The sequence below is a fragment of the Schistocerca nitens genome, chromosome 9 (genome assembly GCF_023898315.1).
Source record: "Schistocerca nitens isolate TAMUIC-IGC-003100 chromosome 9, iqSchNite1.1, whole genome shotgun sequence".
Classification (NCBI taxonomy): Eukaryota; Metazoa; Arthropoda; class Insecta; order Orthoptera; family Acrididae; genus Schistocerca; species Schistocerca nitens.
Window position 1 is genome coordinate 313,072,391 of NC_064622.1, and position 16,495 is coordinate 313,088,885.

Below are 16,495 nucleotides of genomic sequence, written 5' to 3' on the forward strand. Positions count from 1 at the left end.
TGGAAAAATGTAAAAATGATAATATTTATCTGAATTGGTTGCAGGACATCGTTTTGTGAAATATCGTGGTGTCTATCAACGGACTCGTTGACCAACAATCATCGAACCTTGCTTCCCCCCCCCTCCCCCCCTTTAACAATTCCCATAAGGATAGCAAGCCCAAACCATTTTCCAAGTTCAGGTCCCGTAACATCGACAAATTTGGCATTTTTTTCATCCAGTTTCCTTCTATTGCAATTTTGACTGAAGAGCTTGTTGGTTTTGTTGTTAATATATTCAAATAGATCATTCCCAATATATAATTCTATAATATCCTCAAAAAACGATCTGTGTATCTTTGGGAATTATGTATGGACCCGGAGGTCCTTCAGATTTATTACTGGTCGTAAATCAAAGTCTGACCACTGTGCACTGTCTTATTCGTCTGATTCATCCAAATCAGTTGGCAACCATAGCATTCACCGAATTCTTCTTGGACGTATTTCACTATCTTCTGATGATTCTGCTTCACTTTCATTTTTTTTATATCTAATGTCTTCTTCCCAATAGGCCAAGTTGTCTGAAATATCAGACAAGACGTCCTTGCATTCATCGTAAATAATCATATTGTCTCTTTTGTCTGCCACGAAGAAAGAGCACAAGTACTTATAAAAACAAAAAACCTGTTGACGTGTGTAACTTACTGTTACCTAAACAAAACACCAACAGCATGCAAAAGATACTAAAGTGCTCTCGCTAGCCATTGCGCAATACGGTGCTCACGACACCACTGTGATATCACCGGCCACTGAGCGATACTATGCACATGACAGCGCTGTGGTGTTGCTGGCTGTTGACCACTATTTTGCACACAACACCACTGTGGTGTCACCGGACAGCATAGTGTGATATAGACTTAAGCGTTGAAAGTTTTTTCTGAAGGTATTTGTCTTGGGTGTAGCCATGTATGGAAGTGAAACATGGATAGTAAACAGTTTAGACAAGAAGAGAACAGAAGATTTTGGTAGTGGTGCTACAGAAGAATGCTGAACAACAGAGGGGTCAGTCAAGCAACTAATTAGGAATAAACATCATTGCAGAACCCCTAATTTTCAGGTTAATTAGTTCATTAATAATTGTGATAATATGGTGTTACGTTGACGTAATTTTATGTCTGGGAATAAATTAAATATTTTTTATTAAATTTGTGAGTACAAAATTGAATAATGTATGCACTTAACAAAATATATTGAAGTCCACATCTTCCGATCCCAAAATTCCTTTTAAAAAAAGTTAAAAAATAAATAACAGAATAATATAAAATAGAGGCCGATATCAACCGGGATATTTGTGAACATTCTTTCCTGTGTACTTTTAATACGATGGTTGACATAACACCGAGTACCGGGTTGAGCCGACCTGCACTTATAATGTGGTTTCCTCTGTGACACTGGATGTTAAAAAATGAAAACAACAGGAAACAATCCATGAGCTGTAAGATAGGTATCATTTTCACTGAAAATGCAGATCACTTTGTCTGTGAAGTAGTGTCAGAAACAGACGGGTTGACGGTACTCTTACTGCTAAGTTACAACTATAACTTCTGCATCTTTTATAATGAACCAAAACATTCAGATACTCACTTTGCACCAGTAGCCAAAAAAAGGGATGTGTAGTTCAGAGTATTACTTCCCAACTTCAGCTGCTTGTGATGCGTGTCCAAACCAGTGACTTCAGTTGACAGCATGAGTTCAATATTATATTCCTAAAATACAAGAAACTAGTCATGGGATGTAAATAAAATTAAAACTCAATTATGGTGCTATAATTATATTAACATAGTCATTGAAATTATAAAATCACAAAGTTGGAAATTGATTCTGTAATAATGACAGATACAGCAAATATTTTGGCAAAAAGTTCATGCGGGATTTCTATAGATGAAACAGAGAAACAAAGTTAAAACACGAGCTGCTGCACCACAAAGGCCCACAGATTAACAGAGGTTCACAAATAATATGCTCCCCTAAATAATATACTCCTCTATGTTCACTTGTGAACAAGATATGCTCACCTATTTACCAGTTGGCAGAATATTTAACGGCCTCTACGTTGGTAAATGTTACCATCACATCGGGAATTCTGTACATTTCAGTCAATGGCTGCAAGAACTATGCCTTCGTGACCAGGACTTTATTGTGAGCTTTGCTGTAGTTTCCCTCTTCACCAGAGTGCTGCTTGCAGATTCCCTCACATTGATTAGGGAGAAATTCAACCCAACACTGACTAATCTCTTTGAATCAGTCCTCACATCAACATTCTCACTCTTAAATAGCAACTATTATGAATAATTGGTTAGCATTGTGATGGGGTGTTCTCTATCAACAGGGTTGTGGCAAACTTTTTTATGGAGAATTTCGAAGAGAAAGCTCTGGAAACAACATTTGTTGTGTGGCCACATGGGAGTGAAAAACTTTAGGAGTTCTTCAAACATCTGAAATGTTGGCACCCCAGTAGTATCAAATTCACCATAGTGGTGAAAGAGAATGGCAAACTCCCCTTTTTTGATGTATTACGCAAGCACAAAAAGGACAGCACTATGAGACACAGTATATACAAGACAGCCACCCACACTGATGTGTATCTCAATGCTGTCAGCTGCCGTCATCCTTCACAGTGTGGGGGTGTGCAGGGTCTGTGCAATATAGCACAAAGAAAGCTACCAGAGAGCTCAATCACCTTAAAGGATGTATTCAAGAATGGATACAGTGGGAAACAAATCAAATATACCTTCACGCAGAAGATACAGACCCAGTAAATATAACACAATAAGGAGGGTAAGACAATGGCACATCTGCCATCCACTAGCAAAGTATCAAATAATATTAGCAGAATACTAGCTTGATTTAACAGTAAATGCATTTTCTGTCCATCTCTGGAAAGATGTGCAATATCAGGTATAGTGAAAGACGACTTTGTGCTCGGTAAACCGGATGTTTACAATATTCCATGTAGATGTGGTAAGGCATACATTGGGCAGGTTGGTTGGTTGGTTGGTTTTGGGGAAGGAGACCAGACAGCGTGGTCATCGGTCTCATCGGATTAGGGAAGGATGGGGAAGGAAGTCGGCCGTGCCCTTTCAGAGGAACCATCCCGGCATTTGCCTGGAGTGATTTAGGGAAATCACGGAAAACCTAAATCAGGATGGCCGGACGCGGGATTGAACCGTCGTCCTCCCGAATGCGAGTCCAGTGTCTTACCACTGCGCCACCTCGCTCGGTACATTGGGCAGATTGTGTGGACAATCAAACAAAGATGCAAGGAACACAGAAGACATAATGAACTTGAGCCACCAATAAGACCTGTGGTTGCAGAACATTGTATAGCTAAAGGGGCTCAATGAAGTATGAAGAAACTGAAGTGCTAAGACAGACATCATAGTTTTGGGAGAACTGTGCTCTGAAGGAGGCTACCAGAATTTGAGTGGCCAACGGGCTTCATGAAAAACAGTGGCTACACCCTAAGCAAAGCTTGGGACACAGCACTCAACCAACTAAAATGACAGTGTTAGCTGAGAGCCATTTCTATGCCGGACAGGATCTACAGAAGCACTGAAGGACCAGAGTCCACACCCAGCCTTCAGCAATGCCCCCCCCCCCCCCCCCCACCCCTCTACGCTCCACTCGATACGTCGTGCAACTGGGTAGTGCTGCAGGATGGGGTGGGGAGATGTTACAGTATGAAAGAGGTGGACGTAACAAAGATGTTCATTCCATAGGAATCCCCTGAAGATGATGGCAAGGTACACTGCCACAATAACAAGCTACAAAGACAATTGCACCAGGCTGGACACCCAAGAACGGTACAAACAGTCGATTCACTGGAAGACCACACAAAGTTAAGGCAACTGTGGATTCTCAGATGTGAGCTATTGTGCTCTCACAACTAAAAGCAATCAGAAAAATCATTAACCTCATGCATCAACAGAAGAAGTTACACAAAAAATGAAATGTTGATTAAGAACCTAGCGGAGCGAGGCAACCATTACTCTACCAATGGAATTCAATCATGCTTTGCAGTGATTGAAACAATATTTTTGATTGTTACTTTACAATTCAGTGCCACTAAAAGATTTAGTAGCCACACCACCTCAAAATTTAACTATGCAAAAACGGAATTCTAACGATTTCTTTCATATTTCCATTGTTTTACTTTGTGGTAAACTGACAAAAGTCTCATAATATTACAAATATTTTCATGTGTAATAATCTACAGCAAAGAAACACAAACATACACACAAAATTCAAGCTTTCGCAACAAACTGTTGCCTCATCAGGAAAGAGGGAAGGAGAGGGAAAGACGAAAGGATCTGGGTTTTAAGGGAGAGGGTAAGGAGTCATTCCAATCCCGGGAGCGGAAAGACTTACCTTAGGGGGAAAAAAGGAAGGGTATACACTCGCGCACACACACACATATCCATCCACACATATACAGACACAAGCAGACATTAAGTCTTTCCGCTCCCGGGATTGGAATGACTCCTTACCCTCTCCCTTAAAACCCACATCCTTTCGTCTTTCCCTCTCCTTCCTTCTTTCCTGATGAGGCAACAGTTTGTTGCGAAAGCTTGAATTTTGTGTGTATGTTTGTGTTTGTTTGTGTGTCTATCGACGTGCCAGCGCTTTCGTTTGGTAAGTCACATCATCTTTGTTTTTAGATATATTTTTCCCACATGGAATATTTCCCTCTATTAATTTAAATCTACAGCAAAGAACGCACTAAACAGTTATTCGCATGAGACATTCCCTGAGGAACTCTTGAGGCCTGCCCTGCTAATATGACAAACAATTTCTTGATGAAGTTTGATGTACATAACATTAAGCCAGCATTGCAGAAAAATATTAGGACAGTAACAACAAGTATGACAGTCTGGTACCTTGTGAAGCTTTTTCATGCACCATGCTAACCTACTCAAAATGTTCCCAGAACTTCTCTTCACAGAAGGGCCATACTATTTTCTTTCCTTGTCTCAGTATTAATTGGGTAAATGCTCAAATTTGCCTTGTAAAATGGCAAAATTTGAAAAATCCTGGGCGGAATTAATAATATGTCATATCATAACCACAATCAAGTCCAAATCCGAAAGCAACACCATGAATCAAGTACAACATTTAGTACTGGAAGCAATTTTATTATGGGCACCAAGGTACAGACAATACTGGATGAAAAGTTGATTGATTGGTTGGTTTAAACGAGGGGGAAAGGGACCAAACTATGAGGTCATCGGTCCCTTAATTCTAATAAAACAATGCCACAAGTGTGACAATAAAACAGATGAGACATACAACACAAAACAGAAAGGAAGGAAAGGCCACAAGAACGAAGGAAATGAAACGAACACTAAAAGGAACAAAAGGACAAGAAAATAACAAAGATGAAAGAGACAGTTAGAAGAGAGTTAAACAAGGAAGCAGATTACAGTGGCTGGCCAACCACGAAAATAAAAAGGAAAAGCCAGCCACACTGCACACATTAAAACCTCCACCCTAAAAGCACTAGGGTGGAGGACACAGAGGAACAAAGGACATGCACTTAAACTCAAATCGAATTATAAAACCCACCCTCACAGATGAAAAACAAAACCAAATCAGCCGATGATAACGAGTCCAGCAACCGAAGATGAAGTCGCAGGGCAGCCAAAGAAGGACATAGCAGAAGAATGTGAGCCACTGTCAACCGGGCGCCACACCAACACTCAGGCGGGTGTTCGTGGCTTAGGAGGTAGCCTTGAGTCGCCCAGGCATTGCCAATGCAGAGCCGGCAGAGAACCACAGAGTCCCTGTGAGAAGCCCTCATTAAGGACTTCCACACATTCGTGGTCCCCATAATGGCTCGCAGTTTGTTATGCATACTGAGATTTTGCCATTCCGTCTCCCAAAGCTGAAAAACCTTGCGGCATATAACGAATGCAGGTCGGTTGTAGGGATGCCCATCTCCAGAAGTGGTTCCCGTGTAGCCTGTCAGCAAGTTCATTTCCTGGGATTCCGACATGACCGGGGTCCAGACAAAAACCACTGGACGACTGCACCATTCCAGGGCATAGATGGACTCCTGGATGGACGCTACCAAAGGATGACAAGGGTAGCATTGGCTGATAGTTTTCAGGCTGCTCAAGGAGTCAGTATATAAAAGAAAAGACTCCCCAGGGCACGAACGGAGATACTGAAGTGCACGAGAAATGGCCACCAGCTCTGCAGTGAACACAGTGCATCCATCGGGTAAGGAATGCTGTTCAATACGACCGCTGTGAACGTAGGCAAAGCAGACGTGACCATCAACTATCGAGCCACCGGTGTAAACCACTTCAGAGCCCCAGAAAACGTCAATAATCGAGAGTGAAGAAATGCCAGTGGAGAGCTGCAGAGTTAATGGAGTCCTTAGGGCCACCTGAAAGGTCCAGACGAAACTGCAACCGAGGCGTACACCATGGAGGCGTACATGAACGGACCGCAAGTAGAGGTGGTACAGAGAAGGACTCCAGTTCAGAGAGAAAGGACCGCACGCGAACCGCAATTGTTAGCCCCAACCTGGGCCACTGATGCGGGAGATGGACTGCCGCAGGTGGGAAAAGGAGATGCTGAGGGTGCTGCCGAACCATAAACCATACTCCCATAGTCAATTTGGGATTGGACAAGGGCTCTGTAGAGCTGCAGCAGTGTAGAGCTATCCGTACCCCAATTGGTGTTACTCAGGCAATGGAGGGCATTGAGGTGCTGCCAGCACTTCTGCTTAAGCTGACAAAGATGAGGAAGCCAAGTCAATCGAGCATCAAAAACCAGTCCTAAGAATCGAAATGTCTCCATTACAGTGAGTGGATCGTCAGGAAGGTAAGGTTCTGGGTCCGGATGAATGGTACAATGCCGACAGAAGTGCATGACACACGACTCTGCAGCTGAAAACTGGAAGCCAGGGGCTACAGCCTGCGACTGCGCCTTCTAGATGGCTCCCAGTAGGCGACACTCAGCGAGACCAGCACTGGAGCAGCCGTACGAAATGCAGAACTCATCTGCACACACAGAGGTGAGATGGAGGGCCCGACAGCTGCTGTTAGACCGTTAATGGCCACTAAAAATAGACACACACTCAATAAAGAGCCCTATGGGACTCCCATTCTCTTGGATATGGATGGAACTATGGGAGGCACCAACGGACACGGAAAGTACACAGTGACAGGAAGTTTTCGATAAAAATCAGGAGCGGGACCCAGAGACCCCACTAATACAATGTGGCAAGGATATGATGTCGCCAGGTCGTGTTGTATGCTTTACGTAAGTCAAAAAAGACGGCAAACAGGTATTGGCGCCTGGAAAAGGCTGTCCAGATGGTAGACTCGAGGGAGACAGGGTTATCAGAGGTAGAGCGACCCTGGCAGAAGCCGCCCTTACATGGAGCCAGTAGGCCACGTGACTCCAGGACCCAACCCAACTGCCAGCATACCATACGTTCCAGCAGCTTACAAAGAATGTTGGTGGGGCTGATGGACTGATAGCTATCCACATCACATGGGTTTTTACCGGGTTTGAGCACTGGAATGATGGTGCTCTCCCACCATTACGATGGAAAGACGCCATTGCACCAGATCCGGTTGAAGATGACAAGGAGATGTCACTTGTAGTCAGATGAGAGATGTTTAATCATCTGGCTGTGGATACGATCAGGCCCAGGAGCTGTGTTGGGGCAATGTGCAAGGGCACTGAGGAGCTCACACTCTGTAACTGGGGCGTTATAGGATTCACTGTGGCGTGTAGTGAATGAGAGGACATTCCCTTCCAGTCGTCGTCTGAGAGTGCGAAAGGCTGGAGGGTAATTCTCTGACACAGGGGATCGAGCAAAGTGCTCAGCAAAGTTCTCAGCAATCGCGTTTGCGTCGGTAGATAATACGCCATTTACGGTAACACCGGGAACACCTGTTGGGGTCTGGTACCCGAAAAGACGTTTCATCTTTGTCCAGACTTGGGAAGGTGATGCATGGCACCCAACGGTCGAAACATACCTCTCCAAACACTCCTGTTCCCGTCGTTTGATAAGTTGGCTAACAAGGGCACGGAGCCGTTTAATGGTTATGAGGTTCAAATGGTTCAAATGGCTCTGAGTACTATGGGACTTAACATCTATGGTCATCAGTCCCCTAGAACTTAGAACTACTTAAACCTAACTAACCTAAGGACATCACACAACACCCAGTCATCACGAGGCAGAGAAAAGGCTATGAGGCGCTCCAGCGAAGGGTGCCGCTTATGCCACTGTAGAGCTTGTCGACGCTCCTTAATTACTTCAGCATCTTCCGGCGACCACCAATGGATTGCCTTACCCCTCGGGCACCCTAAAGAGCGAGGGATCTCGTTTTCTGCCACAGAAACAATTGTTGTAGTCACCTGCTCAACCATCACAGCCATGTTACCGTGTGAGGGAGATTCAACGGTAACAGCATAGGTGAAAGTTTCCCAGTCTGCCTTGTTAAAAGCCCATCTGGGCAGGTGTCCGTGGGCCTGACGCTGTGGCTGTGATAGGAAGATAGAAAAGTGGTCACTACCACACAGGTCGTCATGTGCTCTCCATTGGATAGATGGGAGAAGTACTGGGCTGCAAATTGATAAGTCAATGGCTGAGTAACTACCGTGAGCCACACTGAAATGTGTGGCAGCCCCAGTATTTAAGAGACAGAGGTCGAACCGAGACAGTAAAGTTTCGACATCTCTGCCTCGGCCAGTAAGCACAGTGCCACCCCACAAAGGGGTTATGGGTGTTAAAATCTCCCGGAAGTAGGAAAGGTTTATGGAGTTGATCAATCAGTGCAGCTAATACATTCACGGGTACTGCACCATCTGGAAGAAGATATACATTGTAGACAGTTATTTCCTGTGTCACCCTTATTCTGACAGCCACAGCTTCAAGAGAGGTTTGAAGGGGCACAGTGTCACTACAGACTGAGTTTAGGACATAAACTCCATCTGACACTCGATTATAGTCACTGCGGTTCCTCTCCAAACACTCCTGTTCCCGTCGTTTGATAAATTAGCTAACAACGGAAGCACTACTCAACCATATGTAAGAAAAAGAGAGTGTGTAGGCACTAAGTTTTCATCAACCATTTTCATAATGCAATGGACCACAGTGATGCCCTGAACAGAGAGATAATGGTGGATTTTGCCCTTGGTCAGACCATCAAGCAGCTGAGCGCAAATAACACCATGTGAAGAATTCGAGGTACAATGGGCCTCGACACAAACAGGATACCTGTGAAGGAGTGAAGCTGTAAGCAACTGTTGGGCTTGAAAATCGCAAATGGACTCCAGAAGCAAAGTCCCATTATGTAACCGAGAGCAAGATTTCCCAGTGCTTGTAACTGCATCAATGCATTTCTGAACAATAAATAGATGAACTGAAGGCTGACCTCCTTCGGTATGTGACATCACAAGGAGCGGAGGTGTAGCTGGGAGAGTTATCGAATATTTAGCCACATTCCACTTATGTTTGTTAGACGTTTAATGAGATGAAGATGATTGGCTCATTACGCAAAAATCCCCACAATTGCCAGCTTCTCCGATGGTGCACTCCTTCCGATTGGGAGACCCCTCACAGGTAATGGCTCACCCAACTTCGGTGAGTGTTCACATCTTAGGTCATACTTCCCGAACTACGATCAGAGGGACCAATTGGCAACTGCGAAGGTAACAGCTCAGGCAATCACCCTTCCCTGGGCCCGGCCTGTACCAGAGGTATGTACAAACCCTACTGTTAACCCACAGCTGGGAATTAAGCATTACCTAGTCACCTGTTACACGTCAAATGCGTGGACTGGCCTTCAGGACCACATAAAAAAAAAAAACAGAGAGAGAGAGAGATCAAACACCAAAGCTGAGGAAAGGGATGAGGTGAAAAATGAAGAAAGAAGGAAAAAACAGACTAAGGACCGTTCCGATATCAGGATAACAAAACTTCAGAAGGGAGGGGAAAAAGAATAGCAGGAGGACAGAAACGCAGCAGGCACAATAAGGCAAGAGGTGCTGCAAAGGCTGGGGCTTGGTGGTAGCCAAGCATAAACTCACAAAGAGAGTGGTGAGTCTCCTGGGGAGATGATGATGATGACAATAATAATAATAATAATAATAATAGTTTGTCTTTAAAGGCATTCTAATTCTTGATTATCAATGTTTGAGCTAAAAGAATATTAAACAAGTGCACTTAAAAAGTTAAGTTCAATTCATTGAAAAGCAGGCTGCACGAACTATTCCAGAATTAAAATTGCTGTCATCAGAGCACTCAAAACAAGATCAAATGTTTAAAACCTTATTTGTCAAGTCTGTTGCAAGTATTCAATTTTAAAATTAAAACACACTGTAGCCTCCATAACTGGAAATGTGACATAAATTGCGTCAGTGCACATATTATATAAGCTAGAAAGTTTATCTAAAAGTTTACTATCATACATTCAATCTTTATTCTTGAGTATTAAAGGTATGAATGAAAATTTCTTTACAAAGTGTTCAGTCCTTAAAAACAAATTAGGCTAACTGAAGTGTACACCAATGTGATAATTTGATCACACACATAGTATGCCTTACTTGTCACATAATTTCAGTGGGAACCCAAGAGCAACAAAAATTTGATTTTCTGTATTGCATGTACTTGTTGACCTAATTTAAAATGCTGTCATAATCCACTCATTAAGAATAATAATCTGATGTTAAAAGTTTAACACTGTACATTTGTCTTGCAGCAGCATAACTAGTGGCATGCAAATAACCAGACTTTATTCATCGAGTATTTGGAAACAAGAGCACTTACCAACTTTCAACCAAGTTTACATATAAATTTCAAACCTTTGCGAAATTACTTAATTGGATAGATAAAAAATCTATTCGCCAAGCTGTGGCAGAACACACACATAAAAGACTGTTGTGATTGGCAAGCTTTCAGAGCCAGTGGCTCCTTCAGGCAGAAGGACTGAAGGGGAAGGAAGACGGGTGAAGGAAAAGGACAGGAGAGGTATAGGAAAAGGAGTAGATTTTGGAAAGTCACCCACAACTCAGGAGAGACTTACCGCATGGGATGAGAACTTAACGCATGGGATGAGAAGGAAAGACTGATTGTTGGGGACTGCATCAGATGAGATTTGAAAACCTGAGAGTTTAAAGATAGAAGGCAGGGTAATATGCAAGCCAGAGATTCCTACGAAACAACGTGCATGAGTTAATAAAACTTGGAAGCTAAGTGCGTTGTACATAACATAGGTGGGAGGGGGTGGTGAAAAATTGACAGGAAAGACAATCAAAGACGTAGAAAACTAAAACAAAGTGAAACAAACAGTAGTTACAGTGAAGAAAAGCTGAGACGGAAGAAATTAACATAAATTAAGGCCAGATTGGTGGTGAGAACCAAGGACATGTTGTTGTGATAGTTCCCACCTGGGGAGTTCTGAGAAACTGGTGTCTGGGGGAAGAATTTAGATAGCGCGTGTAGCGAAACAGGTGCCGAGGTCACGAATGCCATGTTGTAGAGCATGCTCTGCAGCAGAATATTGCGATTTGCCACTATATACCCTCTGCCTATGCCCGTTTATCCTAATTGATAATTTGGTGGTAGAAGGCTGAATAGTGTTTACATAATAGCTGGTATGACATATCGCACATGCAAAACGACATATGTCATACCACCTAATATATAAACACTGTTCAGCCTTGTACATTGGCATGACTACAGAATTGGGATGCAAGAAAACTTCGCTATCAGGCATCACATTTTACTTCAGCACTTCTTTACTACTGATTATTTGCAACACAGTTTGCAGACAGTATATTGCTGAATGTACCTGCAAAATTGTATCACTGAACTACTTGCAGTTCAGAAGACACGATGTCATAAACATTGAGATGTGTAAAAAACTCTCTCTCTCTTAAAATGGAACACCAATTATTCATACTATATTCATTCAGTGTTTCATAATGAGAGCACTTACTGGCTTCCAACAAACTTTCAGCATAATTTCACATCTCATTTGAACTTTTTCCTGCTTACAAGCTTAAAGTCAAATATTTAACTTAACTCCTTTGTAAAGTAATCAGGTATTTTAAGTTATTTTATATAAGAGAATGGAGGAGGGCTACAGGTAAATAATATAGCATGATAGTGTTTCTTTATAGAATACTGTTATTGATTTAATACATTTTTAGTCAAGGTTGCCATCATGCATTTCAAAATTGTCCCTGTTGACAGCATCCATCTGTGAAAACTGAGCATCAGAAATTACAAAATCAAATGCCTCTGAGCACTATGTGACTTAACTTCTGAGGTCATCAGTTGCCTAGAACTTAGAACTAATTAAACCTAACTAAACTAAGGACATCACACACATCCATGCCCGAGGCAGGATTCAAACCTGCGACCGTAGCGGTCGCTCAGCTCCAGACTGTAGCACCTAGAACTGCACAGCCACACCAGCTGGCTCAGAAATTACAGACAATGGTTTGTGTAATTCATGCCTGCTATAAGGATATAATTCTTCCACACGGCAGCCTGCCTCAGACAGTTGCCACATATGTCTTATTTTAAATTCATAATCCTCAGCAATGCTCAATTTCATTAGCCGCAGCATACTGGCAAACTTCTGAAAATGAACTTCAACAAAAAATCAGTTTTTAAAAAAATATTTGGTAACTTTCAAATTTGGAAATTTGTGGTCAGGTCTTATGGGACCAAACTGCCGAGGTCATCGGTCCCAAAGCTTACCCACTATTTAATCTAACTCAAACTAACTTACACTAAGGACAACACACACATCCATGTCCGAGAGGGGACTCGAACTTCCGACGGGGGGAGCCACGCGGACTGTGACAAGGCACCTCAGATCACGCAGTGGTAACTTTCAGGAGTAATCTAAGAAGGAACTAGATTTTTGTGACTTACAGGTCACAAAACATTACAATATAAACCATATACCTGATAAAAACTATCTTGCCTCGTTGCCAACTTATCAATGGTTGCATCCAACATTTTACTAAGCTTGATGCGGTCATAAGGTGGATACCTCTCAGCTGTTATAAGAACCAGCCGGCCCCTGAAACCCTCCTGCCTTAATGTCTCAGCACAAGACATACCAGCTGCACCTAGAACATAAAAAGAAAAATCGCTACAGCTCCTCTGAGTATTTTGAGAAACTTTTATGTTAATTACTTATGTTACATAGTTGTATATTATATCCAAAAACAAAGATGATGTGACTTACCAAATGAAAGTGCTGGCAGGTCGACAGACACACAAACAAACAAAACACAAACATACACACAAAATTCAAGCTTTCGCAACAAACTGTTGCCTCATCAGGAAAGAGGGAAGGAGAGGGAAAGACGAAAGGATGTGGGTTTTAAGGGTAAGGTAAGTCTTTCCGCTCCCGGGATTGGAATGACTCCTTACTCTCTCCCTTAAAACCCACATCCTTTCGTCTTTCCCTCTCCTTCCCTCTTTCCTGATGAGGCAACAGTTTGTTGCGAAAGCTTGAATTTTGTGTGTACGTTTGTGTTTATTTGTGTGTCTGTCGACCTGCCAGCACTTTCATTTGGTAAGTCACATCATCTTTGTTTTTGGATATATTTTTCCTACGTGGAATGTTTCCCTCTATTATAGGGGAGAGTGGTGAGACTTGATCAGTGGGGGAGACTTGTTCCTCCCATTATTTTGGCCATTTTGGGGAATTAAATTTTTTTTGTGTTGGCATCAGTGTTTCTTGCCATCCACTTTCCATTGTTGTAATTTGCATCTGTGAGTTTAACTTTTGTTGCTGTCCAGTAAGAGGGAAAGAAAGATTTTTCACCGAATTAACTTTTATTTTGGTAAGTGAATCCAATTATTTTTACATATTAATTCAGTAAGAAGTAATGCTGGTAACTGTTTCCTATAAAAGTTCATACTTTAAGGCATAAAGTATAACTGAAAATAAATGCTAATTGTAGGTTAGGGAGCATTCAGAAGCAATTTTGTTTACTTATGTCTTATGGGGAGACTTGATCCTCAAGAACTTGGTGAGACTTGATCCAGGGATCAAGTGTCCCTGTTCAAGTGTTTCCCAAAGATTTAATTGTTTTCCTGGTATCACATTATTGTAAGACATACAACACCCAACACATGATAATATATAGGCATTTTATTGTAATATAATGCAATGAATTATACAATATGGGTGAAAATGAAACTTAGGTCTAATAAATTAAAACAAAAAGTATCATAATTTTGCTTTATATTGCAGAACTATGGGTCTTACATATAAAAGGAAAGAGGGAGTCAAAGCTAGGAAAAAAATTGACTCTAGAAGTATGGAACTTGCAGTAATGGCGTGCCTTGGGGGAAAAAGTTTCCGAGGAGCATCAAAGGAATTTCAAGTCCCACTAATGACCTTAAAACGCTATGTTAGGAAGCAGTTAAGTCAAGATACTGAAATTTGTTATTCTTCTACATACAACAAGTCTCAGGTGTTTTCAACTGAGGAAGAAAATTCTTTATGTGAATACTTGAAAACGGCAAGCAAATTACACCATGGACTGAGTGCAAAAAGTGTGCGTGCATTTGCATATCAATTTTCTTCTGAAAATAAAAAGAAAATTCCTGAAAATTGGAAGAAAGAGGGCAAAGCTGGAAATGACTGGTTCAGAGGTTTCATGAGAAGGCATCCTGAACTCTCTCTTCGTACACCAGAAGGAACCAGTATAAGCAGAGGAAGCAGCTTTAATAGACACAATGTTAGACAGTTTTTTGATAATCTTCGCCAGATTATCACTAGGGAAGTTCTTGGTCCAGAATCTATTTGGAACATAGACGAAACGGGTCTTACTACAGTCCACAAACCAGGAAAAATAGCGGCTGTAAGAGGAGAGAAACAGGTAAGAAAAGTTACTTCTGCCGAGAGAGGTGAACTTGTGACAGCATGTTGTGCAATAAATGCTATAGGAGGCCACATCCCACCTTTCATGATCTTTCCACGTGTGAACTGGCAGGATAGGATGCTGCATGGAGCTCCTCCTGGAACCAGTGGTTCCACTCATTCCAGCAGTTGGATGACAGCTGATAATTTTGTTTTGTTTTTAAAACATTTTCATAAGTATGTAAAATGCAGTGCTCAACACAAAGCACTTATCATCATGGACAATCATTATAGTCATATTAGTTTGGAATCCTTACATTTTGCAAAAGAAAATGGAATTACTCTTTTGACAATTCCTCCCCATACATCCTACAAAATGCAGCCCCTTGATAGGTCAGTGTATGGTCCACTGAAGGCATATTACAATTCTGCTGCAGGAGACTGGATGACAGCGCATCCAGGGAAAACTATCTCTATCTATGATATCTCCGAGATTTTTGGTAGAGCTTTCTGTAAAGCTTTTACACCCAGCAATGTGATTAGTGGTTTTCGGGTTTCAGACATATGGCCATTTAACTCTGATATATTTACAGATGATGAATTTTTGTCTGTATATACAACAGACCACTTACAATCTGTGGAAGTCTGTGATTCTCCAAAAGAGTTTGTTTCATTATCAACACCTTCATCTTCTGGAATTAGACCTAGCGCTATTGGATACAGATCCTTTGAAGATATCAGACCACATCCTAAGGCAGCAGCTCACACTACAACTAGACGAGGAAGGAAACGAGCATGTACCGCAATCCTAATAAACACACCGGTAAAAGATAAACTTGAGGCAGAACTCAGAGCAAGAAAAGCACGAAGATTGAAACCTGTGGGAAGACCTAAGAGGCTGACCTTTGAAAACAAGAAACAAACATATAAGCCAAAAGTAGAAACTTCTGAAAGTGAAGAACTGTCTCCATGTGAGTTTGATAATGACTTGGAGAGTTTGAGTAACAGTGATTCTGATGAAATTTTGAATGATGAACCAGGCACTGGAAAATGGATCATTGCTACTTTCCAAACAAATAAATCTGAAAAACATAATGTGGGAGAGATTGTCAATGTTCCTGACGAAGAGAATTTCACCATAAAATGTGCGAGGAAGATAGAGGGTCAACGGTTCAAGTGGCCAGAAACTGAAGACATATGTGACATTGAAAGGAACCAAATTGTACGAGTCATTCCATCTCCAGCATTTTCCTCAAAGAATGACAGAGTTAACAGTTTCATTTTTAACAGTGTCAAATTTGAGGGCTTTAATATTCAATAATTTGTATGTTTGTCTATAATTTCATCATGTTAAATACTTCAAACACAGGCAGCCGTTATTGACTTTCCCATGAAGTATACTTGTTTTTTCTTTGTATGAATGTGCTTTATCTCGTATATGATCTTGGATACACTAAACATGCTAATTCTAATTTTTAGACAGTAATTTCAACTATTTAAAATACATATTTGAAAACTAAGTGACTTTTTTATGATCTCGTAACATGTTTTGTAGGCTACAGATCACACTTCAAGCAATGCCTTTAGAGATCATCAATGAAT

The 16,495-nt window shown here is 41.6% G+C and overlaps 1 protein-coding gene across 6 annotated transcripts in view; it reads right to left on the bottom strand.

Moving 5' to 3' along the window:
* Positions 1–16,495, bottom strand: part of LOC126203424 (apoptosis-inducing factor 3) — a 91,223-nt gene that overhangs the window by 45,063 nt on the left and 29,665 nt on the right. For all 6 annotated transcript variants that reach the window (XM_049937736.1, XM_049937737.1, XM_049937738.1 and 3 more), the window contains exons 6-7: positions 12,979–13,145; positions 1,623–1,744 (exon numbers count right to left, since the gene is read on the bottom strand). In XM_049937736.1, coding sequence (XP_049793693.1) covers positions 1,623–1,744; positions 12,979–13,145 — 289 coding nt within the window. The remainder of the gene's footprint in view (positions 1–1,622; positions 1,745–12,978; positions 13,146–16,495) is intronic.